The sequence below is a fragment of the Phalangium opilio genome, unplaced genomic scaffold (assembly GCF_054372755.1).
Source record: "Phalangium opilio isolate 3A_F unplaced genomic scaffold, DU_Popi_V2 ptg000094l_1, whole genome shotgun sequence".
Lineage (NCBI taxonomy): Eukaryota > Metazoa > Arthropoda > Arachnida > Opiliones > Phalangiidae > Phalangium > Phalangium opilio.
The window spans coordinates 870,103-887,761 of record NW_028324199.1 but is presented as its reverse complement, the minus strand read 5'-3'; the positions used below and the strand labels follow the sequence as shown (position 1 = coordinate 887,761).

The 17,659-nt window shown below is 39.1% G+C and overlaps 4 protein-coding genes across 4 annotated transcripts; 2 read left to right on the top strand and 2 right to left on the bottom strand.

Moving 5' to 3' along the window:
* Positions 1-3,285: 3,285 nt before the first annotated feature.
* LOC149637862 (uncharacterized) lies at positions 3,286-3,897 on the bottom strand. Its single transcript, XM_089850745.1, has one exon. It carries the CDS (start codon positions 3,895-3,897, stop codon positions 3,286-3,288), a length of 612 nt encoding a protein of 203 aa, XP_089706871.1.
* Positions 3,898-4,240: 343 nt separating this feature from the next.
* On the bottom strand, positions 4,241-5,724 carry LOC149637861 (zinc finger MYM-type protein 1-like). The gene is made up of 2 exons (XM_089850744.1): positions 5,479-5,724; positions 4,241-5,410 (listed from the first exon to the last, which is right to left on the bottom strand). The coding sequence occupies exons 1-2, from the start codon at positions 5,722-5,724 to the stop codon at positions 4,241-4,243; spliced, it is 1,416 nt and encodes a 471-aa protein (XP_089706870.1).
* An 8,358-nt stretch (positions 5,725-14,082) lies between these two features.
* On the top strand, positions 14,083-15,327 carry LOC149637860 (uncharacterized). Its single transcript, XM_089850743.1, has one exon. It carries the CDS (start codon positions 14,083-14,085, stop codon positions 15,325-15,327), a length of 1,245 nt encoding a protein of 414 aa, XP_089706869.1.
* Positions 15,328-15,739: 412 nt separating this feature from the next.
* On the top strand, positions 15,740-17,205 carry LOC149637859 (uncharacterized). Its single transcript, XM_089850742.1, has 3 exons — positions 15,740-15,972; positions 16,024-16,439; positions 16,754-17,205. Exons 1-3 carry the CDS (start codon positions 15,740-15,742, stop codon positions 17,203-17,205), a joined length of 1,101 nt encoding a protein of 366 aa, XP_089706868.1.
* The last annotated feature ends 454 nt before the right edge of the window (positions 17,206-17,659 follow it).

Below are 17,659 nucleotides of genomic sequence, written 5' to 3'. Positions count from 1 at the left end.
CTACTCTCTCGCTATACCTCAACCGTATTCTTAGTCTACCAGTATGATTTGTAACATTTGTCCATATCAAAGCTGAATCATACCTCGCCACACAAAAAGCAAATGTCCCCAAAACATGGAAGCCACAACCCAATCACACATAAGCTAGGCTCGTACTTGTTCATCGCCTTCGATTATTTCACTAATATTAGCATTATTATTTTGTACATTATTGGGTTCCTCATTAATAGATATGCCTACGCTTACGGTACTTTCAATAGAGCTTTTATTTAATGCGTCATCTTTCGCAGAATCATGGCCAACTGGCCTCGCGGTAGGACCAACATTGGGTGTGCTAGAACCTGCTCCCGAAACAGCCTTTTTTTCAGCTGCTAACACTCTTCTCCTTTCATTTTCTCGTTTCCTAAATTCAGGATCTAACCTTTTTGCCCTCATTCTTTCCCTTGCTTTACGTTTCCTGATTTCCTCTTTACTTAAATTATTATCCTCCTCCATTTTATTATTCAGTTAAATACTCACAAAAATCCGCAAAAGCAATCCCCTTGCAAGACTCTGTAACGTTTGAAATATTATTTTCCGAAGAAAGTTATTACAGAAGATTGAATTATGAAGCACTACCTTTCAAATTCAAATAAAGAATGATAAAAGTGCGAAAATAAGGTCTTTCACAAATAGGGGGCGTATAATGTAAACATTTTTTTTATTTTTAAAAAATATTCTTAGATAAGATTGTCAAATACTTTTTTCGCCGTTGAATTTTTTTTAACACCAGCTTGTAATCTAACTGGGAGTAAGATGAAAGGAGTAGAAGCTTATCTGTCTTAGGAAATATGAAATTTTATCTTAACAGTTCGTTAAATCATAAGTTTATAACGAAAAAACGCGGAAGGGGAAAACGAGCAGACAACAACGATTTTTGGCGGTAGAAATTTAAGAGCGCCATCTGTCGTCCGTGCCAAAGTTGAACTTCCACTCGAAAGGCAATGGGAAAGTGGATAAAATAATGCCATCAGCTATTTAACTGCGTCGATATATTTAACGACTTGACCCATGACATGCCCATAACACTGGCTTCTATGAATCCTATTTATTCTTGGATGCTAGGAAACTTGGTAGACGTAACAGTCTGTACCAAGTACCCAAGCATCCTTCAATAAACGCCTGGCAACATTGTGGTACGCATGGTACAACTAAAAAATAGGATGTGTATTTATCTTTCGACTCACTCCAAGCCTTTAAGCCCTCAATACAGAGGATTTGAAACACTATCGTAATTCCTAGTGTCTCGAATCTCTACGTTCCTGTCCATTATGAACAGTGCTGAGAGAATGATACATCAGAAAGAGCCATTCAAATCGAATTGCCGAAAATATTATCCATATTTTCATTTCATATAACTGAGAAAACAAATTATTATGGTTCTGAGAGGAGCTTCCCATTTTGGTTGTTGTTCTCAAAAATATATCGCAATGCACGGGCCTCGATAGATATTGGAGGCAATGAAGGAAATATATCACAATGCGTGGGCCTTGATAGATACAGGAGGCAATGTAGGAAATATAACGCAATGCACGGGCCTAAAAAGATATAAGAGACAATGTACGAAATATAACGCAATGCACGGGCCTTGATAGATATAGGAGGCAATGATTTAACGACTTCGGTACTTGGGTTTATCTTTAATATTTAAATAAATATAATTATTTTTAATTATTTTAATCGCCAGTAAATAACTTTAAAAATAGTTAAATCGTTTAAAATAAAGTTGTTCCTATTATCTTTCGAAACTTTGCTAATATTGACGTTTAAAGTGAAGGGTACCCCTCTTGCCCGCTTTTTTCAAATTTTGGGGTATATATACGTTTCGTTTCCATTATAATAATAGATAAAAACGCATTCGCGTGAACCTTTGGTGGAAGCCCTGCCATTGGGAGGCTAGACGTTTCTCGTAACCCTAGCCGATCGCCGCGTATATCTTAAAACCAAATAATAGATAAAAACGCATTTGCGTGAACCGATGGTGGAAGCCCTGCCATTGGGAGGCTAGACGTTTCTCGTAACCCTAGCCGATCGCCGCGTATATCTTGAAACCAAACGATGACGGAGGAAAAGAAGCCAGAATGTACTGACTGGCGTCCATGTGGAATGGACAAAAGACCTGAAGATGGTGGTGCATTGAAGCTGGTGTCAATGTGGAATTGACGAAGAACAGAAGATGGTGGTGCATAGAAACTGGTGTCAATGTGGAATTGACGAAGAACAGAAGATGGTAGGGTATAGAAGCTGGTGTCAATGTGGAATTGACGAAGAACAGAAGATGGTGGTGCATAGAAGCTGGAGTCAAGGTGAAATTGACGAAGAACAGAAGTTGGTGGTGCTTGGAAGCAAGCACGTACAGACTAGTGTCCATGTGGGATGGACAAAGACTAGCAGATTGTGGTCCTTAGAAGCCAGTTAGTAAAGACTGGTGTTGGTAGATGAATGACCAAATTTCCGCGAACGCGTTCCGGAAATCGGGTATTTGTTTGCTCCGATTTGTAAACTGCGAACGCGGTCACGTGGGGTCTGACAGACAGACAGACACACAGACAGACAGACAGACACGGCCGGTGTAATACCTCTCACGTGACATACGTCACTCGGAGAGGTAAAAAATAGATAAATACAATGAGTAAAAATAAAACCAAGAAAAAAATGTATATGTAAAATTATTAAAAAATAGAGTTAAAACCAGTAATTTAAATCAATTTTAAAATTATACAATGCTAGATATTACGATTTAAAGCCCGTTTCATAATTTCCTGATACAAGAAAATGGTACGATCCATGACTATGGCAACTGCCTTAATTCTAAAACCTCTACCTAGGCCCAATTCTAAACATATTTCATTATTACCAGAGGCAAATGGTCCCCTGCCGGAAATTGTCAATGCGTGAAAGTGAAGGCATCTATTGGGATAAAGCCAAAGGACATGATTACTAAAAGCTGGGCTATCATAGGTTCCAGTAGCGCCGCCAGGATTTTTTCTCGCGTAGGCACAGCGTGATCTAGAGGCCCCCTCCCCCTTTGTTTTTAAAAAATTATCATGCATCATGATGCATATATATATATATATATTTAGTGTAAGTGGTTTTGTATATTTCAGTAATATTTTCGAATTTTGGAATGTATTTCAGGATTTTGAGGAATATCTCTAGTTTTTAAGGGGGTTTTCCTTTTTTTGTGAGATTATTAGAAGTACGGACTTTTTGGCACCCGTGTCCCAGCTATCCCTACTCATACATTTAGTCAAAGAATGAAATTCTTCTGTTCGAGGCTTTTCCGAATTCATCGACCACTAACATAGGATTGTCTCTTATGTAGTTAGATAGATCACGATTAATTGAAAGTATGGCCAGGTCTGATAACCTTTCCTCCCCCATTGTAGTACGTAATCGTGTTTCAATTCTATTCAGGGAACTGAAACTTCTTTCTGAAACTGTATTGGCCACGGGAATGCACAAAACAACATTGTAATATTTTACTAGATCCCGAAAGCCATCTTTCATTGGCAATAAATACTTGTAACATTCGGCCACACTATTCAAATTTTTGGATTTTATTATATTTCTAGCTATGTTTATCTGACCTTTCAAAGAATCGAGGTCAAAATCCAGCCGGCTGTACTTTTGACAGTAAGCTGTGACTTCCTTTTCGTTAAAAAAGTTTTCCGAATGAGGATCAGACGCCATTATACCTTTGTATAGTGTCGCGTTTTCTAAAAGCCTTTTTTTCATTTCTGATACAAATTTATCAATGAGTTCGAAGTAAATGACTCTCATCTGGCCAATTATGGTTTTTACTTCCGTTTGTCGGTTACCTGTCGTGGTAATAATTACACTGTCTCGCAGTCTCATATTAGGGATTATCTTCCGTTTCCGCGAAGCTAAAGGTTCGCTGGCACAGGGATAAAAGCGGACTCAGCCAACTTTGAAGCTTCTTCCCAAATTAAGTCCAGCTTCTCAGAGTTTCTAACATTTTCTAAATTTCCTACAGTAGCTTCACAAATAACAATTGCTTGTGTGAAGACAACATTCGGACTTTGCAAATATTCAGAAAGGGAGTTTGTAATACCCAATACTTCATCTAAAGCCACAATCAAAATTAAGTTGTTAAAGTTTTGTAATTGAGAAATATACCCGCGGCACTCGGCTGCTTCTTCAGACTTTCCCTTCTCAATAACATTCTCTAATGCTAAAATCACGGCATTGAACCTATGTCTAAAATAGTGAAGGCCTTTTTTTTGCTTGACCACCTTGTGTTGCAACTTTGTGGCATTTTTAGAATCTTGTCATAACCTAATTCTTTCTGGGAGTCTTCAAAATATGCGCTTCTTATAACCGAATTACTTTGAAAGTTGTATATTGCTTGTAGAAGACCGAGCAATTCTCGGACTGCCAAGATGTTGGAGCAACAGTCAACCAAAACTAAATTTAACCTGTGGGCGTAGCAATGCACATACGGACAATTCCCACCAACTGCCGCTTCAGTTTTCACTCGCACTCCGTTTACATGCCCACTCATAACGCTAGCCCCATCATAGGTCTGTGCTACGCAGTTTCCTATTTTTAAACCACAATCCTTAAGAACCTTGATAATGGCCAATGAAATGTTCTCGGAATCAAATTTATGTAAATCTGTATACCCCAAAAACCTTTCTATGACGGCTTTATCTCTAATTCTAGTATATCTAAGACATACACTCAACTGCTCTACACCCGCGTTGTCTCTCGTTTCATAAATAAAATAAATTCCACCGGATTCATTAAGTTCTTGTAAAATCATTTTCCTTACTAAATTTCCACAAATATTAATTAGTTCATTTTGAATTGTACCATGCATATATTTGGCGTTACTAGGCATGTTTTCGCACTTGGCTTTCAAATCAGGGAATTTTGTTTTCAAAAGGTCTAAAATCTCAACAAAGTTGCCTCTGTTTCCATTTCGGTCATCAGACCTATGGCCCCGCAGGGCGAGATCTTGTTGGGCGCAGAGTATTATTATTTGCACGTGTGCGGATAGCACATCTCGGTTTCTAATAACACCCACTCTATGATGGTCATTAACCTGACACGCTACTGAACCGCTAGCTTTCGTTTCCAAATAATCCAAGTATTTTGGATATGATTGTTGATGAGAAGATTTAGACGAGTTAAAATGCTCTTCAAATTTTTTTGCCATATTTTTCCAGTCCGAAAACCCAGTAATAAAAGCCGTACTTCTACTACTCGGAAAATGCCTACAACAAAAGCAATAAACCTTATCCTTTGCTACGGAGTATTCGAGCATTTCAAATTTGCTGTACCAAGAATAATTGAAGCCTCGATTTTTGCCACCAATTAAAGTTTTTGGGAAAGAACCCAGGTTTGGCTGAACGGGCAAAAAATCTTTATCCCAACTAATATCCAAAGCACTTAAATTTGATAATGATTTTGTACTTCCCTCCTCTTTACTCCAGTTTTTAATGGGTTTTGGTTTTCAATTATATCTGTATCGGTATCTCTAATTTTCAGCGCTTCTTCGGTAACCATTTCTGAACCTGAAAGCTCGAAAGCATTTATTTCAGGAAGAATGCCTGGAATGGTTATCAAAGTTTCGCATTCTACATCCTGCTCCGGAACCTCATGGTTCTCACCGAGACTACTAACATTCCCCTTAAATGATGGTTGCAAAAACCGTTCCATTGCACCTCTCAGATTATCAACTAATATTTCATCTCTCTTTCTTTTTTGACGTTTTTGGGCCCCCGAAATGAATTTCCCTGAGTTCATATTTCTAGTTTTAAACTATCTATAGTAAACGCTTGGGTTTATAGTCTTAAAAAGAGACTTGTTTAGCCTTAAGAAAAGACTGTTGTTTAGTCTTAAAAAAGCCTGTTGTTTAGTCTTAAAAAAGGCTGTTGTTTAGTCTTAAAAAAAGACTGTTGTTTAGTCTTAAAAAAGACTGCTGTTTAGTCTTTAAAAACATTGTTGTTTTGTTTAGTCTTAAAAATTTAAGCTCTACTACAAGCCGTTTTACTCTGCTCACAGATCATAAACCGCTGTTAGCCATTTTTGGAAGCAAGAATGGAGTGCCGGTACACACTGCTAACCGTCTTCAACGCTGGGCACTCATTCTTATCGCCTATGACTTCAAGATAGAATATCGCAAGACAACCTCGTTCGGGCAAGCAGACGCTTTGTCCAGGCTTATCTCGTCACACCCTTCTCCCGACGATGACATCGTACTCGCAAATCTCCAAGTCACAGTCGATGTGGAGGCCATAGTCCGACAGCTTCCAGTCACTTTCCAAGACATTGAATCCTCTGCTACGGCGGATCCAGTCTTACAGAAGGTCGTCGGGTATATTCAAAATGGTTGGCCGACATTAAAGGATCTCCGAGCGACCCCAGAGGCAACCGCGCTCGAACAATTCCACAGAAGGAAGGACCTGCTTACTAAACAGAGTCGTAATACCTTACTCATTACTAGCAACAGTTCTGAAACTACTTCACCGAGGACATCCGGGAATCAGTAGGATGAAATCTCTGGCTCGCGCTCATGCCTACTGGCCTCTTCTGGACACTCAAATTGAAGACTTCGTCAAGAAATGTTCCAAATGTCGCTCTAAAGCAAAGTTACCCGTCAAGACTCTGTTGCAGTCCTGGCCGAAAGCTGAGAAGGCCTGGCAGAGGATTCACATCGACGATGCAGGTCCCCATAACGGCCACCAGTATCTTATAGTCGTCGATGCCTATTGCAAGTATCCCGAGATTTTCGACATGAAAACCACCACTTCATCCACCACCATATCTGTCCTGAATAACCTTTTCGCACGCTATGGTTATCCGGAAGTACTGGTGAGCGATAACGGAACCCAGTTTACTTCACACGGCTTTGCCTCGTTCTGTTCCCGAAAAGGAATCCAGCATATCTTCTCGACGCCCTACCATCCGCAATCCAATGGGCAGGCGGAACGTTTCGTGGACACCTTCAAGAGGGCGCTAGAGAAACTCAAGGGCGAAGGAGATGTCCCTTATATGCTAGACGTCTTCCTGCTGTCCTATCGCTCAACCCCTAACTACAGTATAGAACAGAAAAACCCAGCAGAACTGTTCTTGGGCCGAACACTCTGTACAGAACTAGACCTCCTACATCCGCCGGTCTCTCCGTCATCAGAACGCAATCGAACCATGGAACGACAATTCAACCGTCATCATGAAGCTCAACGGCGTACCTTCAAAGTCGGAGACCTAGTCTATGCTCCCGAGAGAGTCATTATGGATCCCCGTCAGAAGCCCTACGATTGTAATTAAAAGGGGAGGTGTTGGAACACCTCCAATAATGAAAAAAATAATCTACTAATATGTTGCCTATGTTTTAACCTTATCAAATGTTTTTTAAGTTCTGTATATAAATTAAATATTATTTATGGAAAGGGGCATTCGATCTGATGGCGGTCTAATAAGAACAAAAGTTGTTTTATTGTTATCTCTTGCGTTTTCCTCTTCAAGAGCCGTTACAACAGGTGTCTTATGTCTAAGACGCTGTAATAATATAATCTTTAATAGCTTTCTATTCCTTTTTTATAAATTTCCCTACAGTTTAATATATCATTTGTTGCCTTTTCTTTCGCAGGGTAACCTGCAACTAACCATTTTGCGTAAAAACATTTTATTGGCCCGCAGTCATAACCGTTATTTTGGTTTGGTAAGTTACTATCTGCTTAATTTACTTACCAATCTGGTTTAATGTTCCCTGTAGCTAGATTGAAAACGTTTGCAATGTTTTATATTTCTTCGGAATGTTTCCCCCTATAATTACCAGAAACTGTTTTTTTAAGAGTTTTTGGAGTTGGATTGAAATCCTCTAAAGGATCATAAACACTAAGTTCAATGGTAATATAATCAGTTTCTAAGACCTTAAAACCTATCATAAAGAAGTGAGCGCTTTCTTGATTTAGTATTAAATACAGATTCATACACTGCAACTTTTCTAAAGCCCTATCTAGCCAGACCGTGCTCTGCGCGGGACTCACTGATAGCACTCGTTTTATGTGGCTGTAGAAATCATGTGATTCAAATTCGAATGTAGGATATTTAAATTTAAGCAGATCTAGATAAGCATACTGTCAAAGAAAAAAGATGTTCCTCGAAAAACTGCCAACTCCCTTTTTTCTAAGCTATAGAGAACAGTCATTTTAAATATCTTTTGTTTCGGTTCAGATTTTACTAATAGTAATTCCCCACAATTAGTTGTGGTGTTTGATTTGGCATGTTTCAAATTGGGCGTTATACGTGGAGGCTGTTATTACACCCCTTTGGACCTATTGCATGCTTCTTCCCTAACCTTTTCAGGAGTTTTTTCTCACTTTTCTGTAAACGCTCTAAACCTAGTGTTTCTATTTTGAATGAATTCGTGTGCCATAAGTAACCCTCGACTAAAGATTTTATTATTAAACTCCTATAGTTTGCTAATAGCTATGTATAAACGGGGCTTTTTGCCATGAAGCACTTGTTCTTTAAGCGCTCAAGTGAAACCTTCTACGCGACCCTGAGTTGATGCCTCAATATCCCAAAAATTCACTAAACCCTCTCTAAAAAATTCCCTTGGTCTATAACTATTTGGTATTTGTTTATTATGATGAATGATTTAATTGGAAAAATGCTTAAAGTAATGGTTATTATCCCCATCTAATAAAGTTTCTTCTACTACTAAACCCATTTTCGTGGTACTAACTGAATCATTAGCAGAACCTAAACTACCTACTTCTTCGAATGAAGTTGTACTTCCCATATCATATTTCTGATTTAGTTGTTCTGCCCAGGACCAAATCTTAGCTACGTGTATTTGAAAGAATTCTGTTCTGTAGGAGAACAATCGCCATAGAGTAAATCCTACACCGTGTATCTTCTGAGAGAAAGCTATTTAATAAAGCACTAAACATGAACATGTCGAATCTGTGTTTGCTAATCTTAGGTTTACAGTAACAGTTTTTCACCAACGAGCTTACATCTTTCATTATATGACACTTTCCACATACTCTTCCAGTAGCAATACCACGTAATATTTTCCTACAAATTTCCAATAATAACCTAAACTCATGTTATTACAAACGCAGAGAGCGGAAATATCAAAACTAAACTTCAGTCACTAGAGGAAACGGCTGGATAAACTATGTTTGCTCTATGTAAGAAATTTCTATGAGCGTCAAAAAATTGATTAAGAAACGTGATCAATGTTAATAAGCTTTGACTATTAGTTATTAGTTCTGCCACTGGCAAGGGAAGACTACTTGGATTTGGATCTCTCATTACTATTACGTAGTACATAAACTTGGAATCTTTGTTAAGAAAGTTTAATATTATGGTGGTGGACAATCTTGTTTTCGGAATATTTGACACTTTAAATTTATTGATAACCCCTGGCTTTTATACCTGCGTAAAAACCCCCAAATACCTGAAAGTGGGATAGGTCCAATTACTTTCCATAATAATAGAATTTTGTACGAAAATATTTTGGTAGAAGAGTAAAAGCGTTAGCGTTGTAAAGAAGCAGAGCGTTTTTGAGCGTATAAGAGTTCGGAAGGGTATTAGTTGTAACCTTTAAGAAATAAAACAAGTTTTTGATATTTTCACTTTTAACTCCGTTCATTATTTAAATACTCTAATGCATCTCTCCAGCGTAGCGTAGCGTAAAATAATAATAAGAATTACATGGTGCCGAAAACGCGGGATATTAAATTAAGAATTAAATAATTAGCGAAAAGTCGGATTAATTAGTGAAAATGGATCGAAACTTGATTAAGCGAGCGACATACCGAACTCTCATCAACAAAGTCATAGAAGCGATAGAAGAGACACTCAACGAAGAACAAGTGGATATTAACTATTTAGAAGAACAATTAAAACAATTGAAACCCAAAGTAGAGAACCTCAATCAGATTGATTTGGCAATCGAAGAGGATACACCCATTGAACAGTTAGAAAAGGAACTTTATGAAGTAGAAAAGTTTCGATCCAGCGTCATCACGTGGAAAACAAAAGTGGAGAAAGTGATAGAGGAAGATAAACAATCACAGAATACAGCAGCGGCCTATATACCTTCAGCGTCGGGAGGAGGAAATGTGGGAAGTGCGGTGTCGGTAAAACTGCCCACATTGGAATTGAAAAAATTTTATGGAGAAAATACGCAATGGTTAAAATCCGAACGTTCCTGAAATGGTAGCGAAATTCAATTATCTTTTAATAAGTTTAAAGGGAGAGGCGGAAGCGATCGTAGACGGGCTCCCACACACCGAAGCAAATTACGATTTAACTATTAAAACTCTTAAAGAAAAGTACGACAAAAAAGAACTGTTAGTGGACACTCACACAGAAAACATTCGTAACATTAGACCAGTTTATAATGCTTCTGACATAACGGGATTAAGAAAACTATACGATAAATGTCAAGTCGAACTCCGTAGTTTGGAAACTTTAGGGGAAAATCCAGAGAACTTTGCTAATTTATTCTGCCCTATGCTTTTGAGACGCATTCCTAGAGAAATTAATCAAAAATGTCTTGATTAGAATCAAGACCTAAAAAGTATCGATAAGACTGAGCGCTACTAAGTTCAAGGGTAACCAGACTCCACACATTAAAATTCTAATATTTTAATTATCCACTTCTTAAGTTTAGCTGACGACGTGCTCTGATCAATGGTCACGGACCAGTTTATTTATTCCAAGTCAGGAAAGTCGCTGGCCTAATGTCCAGTTTAAAAAATGCTTATTTGGTCACGGACCAGAAAACTCACGTAAACGCGACACTAATGACGAAAACTACGTATTTTCCGACTGAGGAGAGGCGAAATAGCCCGGCCTCCTTTTACGTCCCCCATTGTATTTTGAAAGTGGGACTGGGACTGGGACTATGGCGCGCGAATACTTAGGCATCTTGTACCTTCTCCCTAGTAAACTAGATATCGCTTCTTGGTAAAACTTTATATAACTAAAACCATGAGTTTATGACATATGTTCCATAACCTGGTTCTTACAACTTTTGAAAGCAAATTTCCCTGAGATTTCCAGGCTTTTCCCCATATACTTCCCTGAGTTTTCTAGGTATTTTCCGTATATGGAGTATCCTATGGAGCAAATGTTATCGAAGGAGGGAAGGGGCAAATAGGACTATTACATAATCAAAGGATATCCCCGTATCGCTAATATAACCAGAGTTACGAGCTTCCAAAATTTAGTGTAATGTTAATCCTATGGAGAAGGCAAAGTACCTACAAGCACCCGGGGAAAGTACCTACAAGCACTCACAAGCACCTACAAGTACCCGGGGCAAGTACCTACAAGCACCAGGAGCAAGTACCTACAAGCACCAGGAGCAAGTACCTACAAGCACCAGGAGCAAGTACCTACAAGCACCCGGAGCAAGTACCTACAAGCACCCGGAGCAAGTACCTACAAGCACCCGGAGCAAGTACCTAAAAACACCCGGGGCAAGCACCTACAAGCACCCGGGGCAAGTACCTACAAGCACCCGGGGCAAGTACCTACAAGCACCCGGGGCAAGTACCTACAAGCACCCAGAGGCACCCGGGGCAAGTACCCACAAGTACCTACAAGCACCCACAAGTATCTTCAAGCACCCACAAGCACACACAAGTACCTACAAGCACCCACAAGTACCTACAAGTACCCACAAGTACCTACAAACATCCACAAGTACCCAGGGCAAGCACCCACAAGTACCCGGGGCAAGCACCCACAAGCACCCACAAGTACCTACAAGCGCCCACAAGTACCTACAAGCGCCCACAAATACCTACAAGCGCCCACAAGTACCTACAAGCGCCCACAAGTACCCACAAGTACCTACAACCACCCACAAGTACCTACAACCACCCACAAGTACCTACAAGCACCCACAAGTACCTACAAGCACCCACAAGTACCTACAAGCACCCACAAGTACCTACAAGCACCCACAAGTACCTACAAGCACCCACAAGTACCTACAAACACCCACAAGTACACCCCGACACCTACAAACACCCACAACTACCCGGGGCAAGCACAAGTACCTACAAGCACCCACAAGTACCTACAAGCACCCACAAGTACCTACAAGTACCCACAAGTACCTACAAGTACCCACAAGTACCTACAAGCACCCACAAGCACCTACAAGTACCCACAAGCGCCTACAAGCATCCGGGCAAAGCACCTACAAGAGCTCAAACGCCATGTTTTTCTTGCCTAATATCCCTCTAACGGCGTGAATCACGACAAAAACACCGTAAGTCCAATATAAAAAATTAGGCCTAAAATGCGTGTCTCTAACAGTGGTAAAAACGCTGTAATTCCAATACCCAAAACAACGTAAGTCAAAGTATGTGTTAATAATGATAAAAATCAATACTTTAACTTAATTGATCTCAATGAAACTAAAAAAAGGCGATACTTCTCTTTCATTTAAGATGGTTCCCAAACGTATCGAATGAATAGTTTTCCTTATATGCCTTCTGAGAAAATGCTCTTTTTTATAAAATTCCCATGTTATGTCTATGGAAGAATATTGTATCTTTCACCAAATGTCGGATTAATTTTATGGATTCTAAAACCACCCTTAACAACTTTTTTTCATTATAGAATTAACTATTAGTTGGATCTCTTTGAAATTTTAACCACAAAATTAGGGCCCAAATTTTAGTTCACTGGCAAAATTTCAAAGCAGCAAACACAATAGGAAAAACGTTACGGCCAATCAAAGAACGCTCCTTTAGCATTAGAGGCGGTATCAAGTCTTATCTAAGAGAGCGACCGCTCTCCTAGAATAGCGTTGGGATACAATAAGACACCTCAAGCGGGAAAAACATGGAAGGTAGCGGAATTGATGACGTTTATAAAAGAAGATTTAGAGAGCAGGGAGCGTACGTATAGAATCTTAAATCAAAGCGAATTTGAAAGAGTAGAATCGGATAAAATTAGAAGTCAGAAGCCTATCAGTTATAAGAAGCTTTCAACGACCGCATCATCAGTAGAATCGCAATTGAAAGGCTGTGTTTTTTGCGAAAAAGATCATAAGCCCGAAGATTGTAAAACTTTTGCTTTGGTAGAGAAAACACAGATTCTCAAGAAGAAACGAAAATGTTTTAGATGTCTCAAGGGTGACCATATTTCAAAATATTGTAGAGGCAGGGTAGAATGTAAAACCTGTAGTTGACGTCACCACTCAGCTATGTGTTAAAACAGCGAGCGAAAGGAGAGAGAAAAGACCGAAGCTGACCAGAGGGACATCGTAGAGGCAAGCGAAGTTAACCCGCATCACAAAGCGGGAGGAACAATTCTCCTACAAACAGCCAAAACAAAGCCTGGTTAAAGGTAGCGAAGATTGATTGATGGAGGGAGTCAGAGAACTTTTATAAAAACAGCGATTTCAAGAAAACTAATACTCGTAACTAAAGGAGAAGAAGACTTGAAATTACAAGTTTTTGGAAATAGGGATTCAGTTACTGTTAAAGCTAATAGAGTTGAACTAACGTTACAGAGCTTGATAAGCGGAAAGAAAATTAGCTTAGAAGTACTGGAATCTCCAGAAATTAGTACAGCTATGATACAAGTACCTAGCGAGGCTTTGAAGCGAAAACTGTTAGAAAAGAATTTCTTCCTAGCCGATGACATCGATCAACAAGAAGGCCATGATTAGAAGGAAATAGAGATACTGATCGGTTCAGATTACTACTGGCAAGTTATGACAGGTCGTTTAGAAAGACTTACCGAATCTCTTGTAGCTATGGAAAGTTTATTTGGATGGGTCGTTCAAGGTCCTACCATCGCTACCACTTCAAACCTTACGCCCTTTCCTTCTTCTGCAAGCGTTAATCTACTTAACGTCATGAACGTAATTACTCAAGAAGCGGAAATTATTGATGTCAAGGCCCTTTGGGAATTCGAGACTATTGGGATTCAGGACTCGACAGATACGAAGTAAAACTTCCATGGATTGATGAAATACCAAATCTAGCGAACAACGAAGCCTTAGCGAAAAGAAGGTTTAATAATCTAATGATGAGATTTCAACGTGATCCAGAGTTATTCGAAAAGTATCAAGCGGTCTTTCAAGATTATGAAAGTAAAGTAATCATTGAACGAGTAACGGAAGACACTGACAATTCAGGTTCGACGTACTATCTCCCACACCAGCCAATCGTCAAGGCAGAGAGAAAAACAACAAAAGTTCGCCCAGTATTTTATGGTTCTTCTCATGAAAAGGGAGAGAAGTCACTTAACGAATGTTTACTATCAGGCCCGAACTTGAATCCGAAAGTATTTGACGTCCTAGTTAGATTCCGCACAAAAAATGTTGCCGTAATAGCAGCCATTAGTCAAGCCTTTCTCCAAATTAGTATTGCGGAAGAAGATCGAAACGCTATAAGATTTCTTTGGCTACAAGAACCGAACAAGCTAGAGTCAGACCCGAAATTTCAAACGTACAGGTTCACAAGAGCATTATTTGGACTTACGTCTAGCCCTTATCATTTAGCGGCAACCATAAGGCATCACTTGAACCAATTTGAAGAAGTGTACCCAGAAACTTGCGTATTAGTCAGCAAGGACTTACACGTAGATGACCTGACATCTCTCGACAAAGATGACTCTGCAGCTTACAAGCTAGCGTGCGAATCCAAGAAAATTCTAGCGAAAGGAGGATTTCAATTACGTAAATGGTTAACTAACTCGCAAGGGTTATGCCAAAGATTAAACGAAGAGAACTTCAACGAAAACGAAGAAGAAGCATGGTCCAGTAAGACCATTTTGCCCAACGCATCACCATCTACTAAAATCCTTGGAATGTCGTGGAACCAAGATACAGATCTATTTGGTTTCGAAATTGAACCAATACTAGCACTAGTACTGGAGTCTAAAGGCACGAAAAGAAGCGTTCTATCCTTTTCAGCGAGAATCTTTGATCCACTCGGATTTATAACGCCTTACATAATCAGAGTGAAGATTCTATTCCAATTATTGTGGGTGGAAGGAGTCAATTGGGATGATGAGATAGAGAAGTTTAACAAAGAACTCTTTAAAATATGGAAGACTTGGTCATCTGAACTCATAGACTTGCGATTAATCAGCGTTCCCCGACTATACGCCTCACCCTCAAATGGAAAAAGTTATCGAAACTCAAATTCACTGCTTTTCTTATGCGTCAGTTTCATATTTAAGAGTTACTTTAAGCTGTGGGAAAATCTCGAATCAACTAATCACGTCCAAGTCGAGAGTGGCTCCTTTGAAGAAACTTCGAATACCTAAACTAGAACTTATGGCAGCGTTAATTGGCGCCAGGTTGACCAATCGAGTCAGACAAATCTTAGACATACCACAAGAAAATATATTTATTTGGTCAGACTCACAAGTAACACTTCATTGGATTCGTGGCGTTTCAAGGAAATGGAAACCCTTTGTTGCAAATCGCGTTGATGAGATTCAGAGCCACTCAAATCCAACTTCGTGGAATTACTGCCCTGCCAAGGAAATCCAGCTGACATATTAACGAGAGGAATTTCCGTTGTTGAATTAAACAAAAGCGATCTATGGTCCATCGTGGATAATCCAAGAGAAAAGGGATTTGTCGGACAAACAAATTCACGAATTTGAAGAACAAGAATAAGAACTCGAAGAAATTGATCTTGAAAAAGGAAAGCGATACCAAGAGGTCATAATTATGATAAGCGGCGTAGTAGAAAAGTCAAAATCTATCCTTGACATCAAAAGATACAGCAAGTTGGATAGAGTTTTACGCGTAACCGCATGGTCGTTTAGATTCATCAGAAATTCTCGCAATCCAGCTGAACGAGATTTAAATCTAACAGCAAAGGACATGACTCCTCTAACCACGGAAGAAATAAAAGAAGCGCAGGAATATTGGATTCGTCAAGCTCAAAGAGAAAACTATTGGCAAGAACTTGAAGACCTCAAAGACTGAGGAATTGTAGGGAAAACGTCTAGTCTCCTACAATTAAACCCTTTTCTCGATGAGAAAGACATCATTAGGGTAGGAGGAAGACTCCAAGAAGCCAATCTGAACTTCAATGAAAAACATCCAATAATCTTACCTAACGGACATTATCTTTCTGAATTGATTGTAGACAAAGAACATTTGACGGTTAAACATTCGGGAACCGCTTCTACATTAGCGCAATTGAGAGCAACATATTGGATAATTAAAAGTAGACAATTGGTTAAAAAACCCCTAACCAAATGCTTGTTATGTCAAAAATGGAGAGCTAAACCTATAAGAGAGATCAGCGCACCTTTACCAAAGGACAGCATATATGAATCATATGCCTTCGAAATAACGGGTTTGGATTTCGCAGGACCTCTTTTAGTAAAAACGAACAAAGTTCTAGCAAACCAGAGAAAACGTATATCTGTTTACTGACTTGCGCTGTCACAAGAGCGGTTCATCTTGAACTTGTGACTGAAATGAGTACAGAGAAACTACTATTAGCATTGTGAAGGTTTATATCGAGAAGAGGTATTTGCAAAACTGTATATTCGGATAATGCAAAAACATTTAAGAGAGCTCAAAAGGATTTGACAGAAATCTGGAAAACAATAAAAAACAACGAGGTCATGGAATTTTTCGGCCAGAGGGGAATAGAGTGGAAATTCATCGTGGAGAGAGCCCCTTGGTGGGGAGGCTTTTATGAAAGAATGGTCAAAATCGTTAAAATAGCGATTAAAAAGACTTTGAAAAACGTCTTCCTCAAGATTGAAGAATTATACACGGTACTGGCTGAGATTGAAGCCGTCCTCAATTCACGTCCGCTGACGCACCAGATGAATGAAGTAGGCGAGCCCATAGCCTTAACACCAGTGCATTTCTTAGTAGGCAAAAGACTCACTTGCTTACCTCCAAATTCAAAACTTGAACCTACAAGCACCATTACCAGAGATACAGCGATCAAGAGATGGCAATACCAAGAAAAGCTCCTCAACCATTTCTGGAAAAGGTGGAAGACTGAGTATTTACTCGAACTTAAATCCATGCACAACGTTAAGCCCGCTACCCCAAATGCAACAGTTTCAGTGGGTGACGTGGCAATTTTAAAAATTGAAAATCAGCCCAGACAATTATGGAAATTAGTTAAAATAATAGAAGTTTTTAAAGTACGCGATAACACTTGAGATTAGATCTTGCAATCTAAAATTGCCAAATGGTAAAACTGTAAAAAGAGCGATTAATATGTTACATCCTTTAGAGTTAAAGTAAGCGAAAAGCTGATGAACTAAAATAAGTAGTTCATGGTGGGGAGTGTAAAGAAAGTTTAATATTATGGTGGTGGACAATCTTGTTTTCGGAATATTTGACACTTTAAATTTATTGATAGCCCTTTGCTTTTATACCTGCGTAAAAACCCCCAAATACCTAAAAGTGGGATAGGTCCAATTACTTTCCATAATAATAGAATTTGTACGAAAATATTATGGTAGAAGAGGAAAAGCGTTAGCGTTGTAAAGAAGGAGAGCGTTTCTGAGCGTATAAGAGTTCGGTTAACTTGGAAACGTTGAAAGTATTAGTTACACCAGTCTGTGAAAAAATAGCTGAAATATAGATTTATTAATCTTTATATGGGTTCCT

Coding starts and splice junctions, on each gene's coding strand:
- LOC149637862 (XM_089850745.1), bottom strand. CDS start 3,897: ATGAGACTGCGAGACAGTGTAATTATTACCACGACAGGTAACCGACAA.
- LOC149637861 (XM_089850744.1), bottom strand. CDS start 5,724: ATGGAACGGTTTTTGCAACCATCATTTAAGGGGAATGTTAGTAGTCTC. Junction 5,411..5,478: donor CTGGAGTAAAGAGGAGGGAA/GTACAAAATCAT, acceptor TTGCCCGTTCAG/CCAAACCTGGGTTCTTTCCC.
- LOC149637860 (XM_089850743.1), top strand. CDS start 14,083: ATGAGATTTCAACGTGATCCAGAGTTATTCGAAAAGTATCAAGCGGTC.
- LOC149637859 (XM_089850742.1), top strand. CDS start 15,740: ATGATAAGCGGCGTAGTAGAAAAGTCAAAATCTATCCTTGACATCAAA. Junction 15,973..16,023: donor GCTCAAAGAGAAAACTATTG/GCAAGAACTTGA, acceptor GAAAACGTCTAG/TCTCCTACAATTAAACCCTT. Junction 16,440..16,753: donor TCTAGCAAACCAGAGAAAAC/GTATATCTGTTT, acceptor TCGTTAAAATAG/CGATTAAAAAGACTTTGAAA.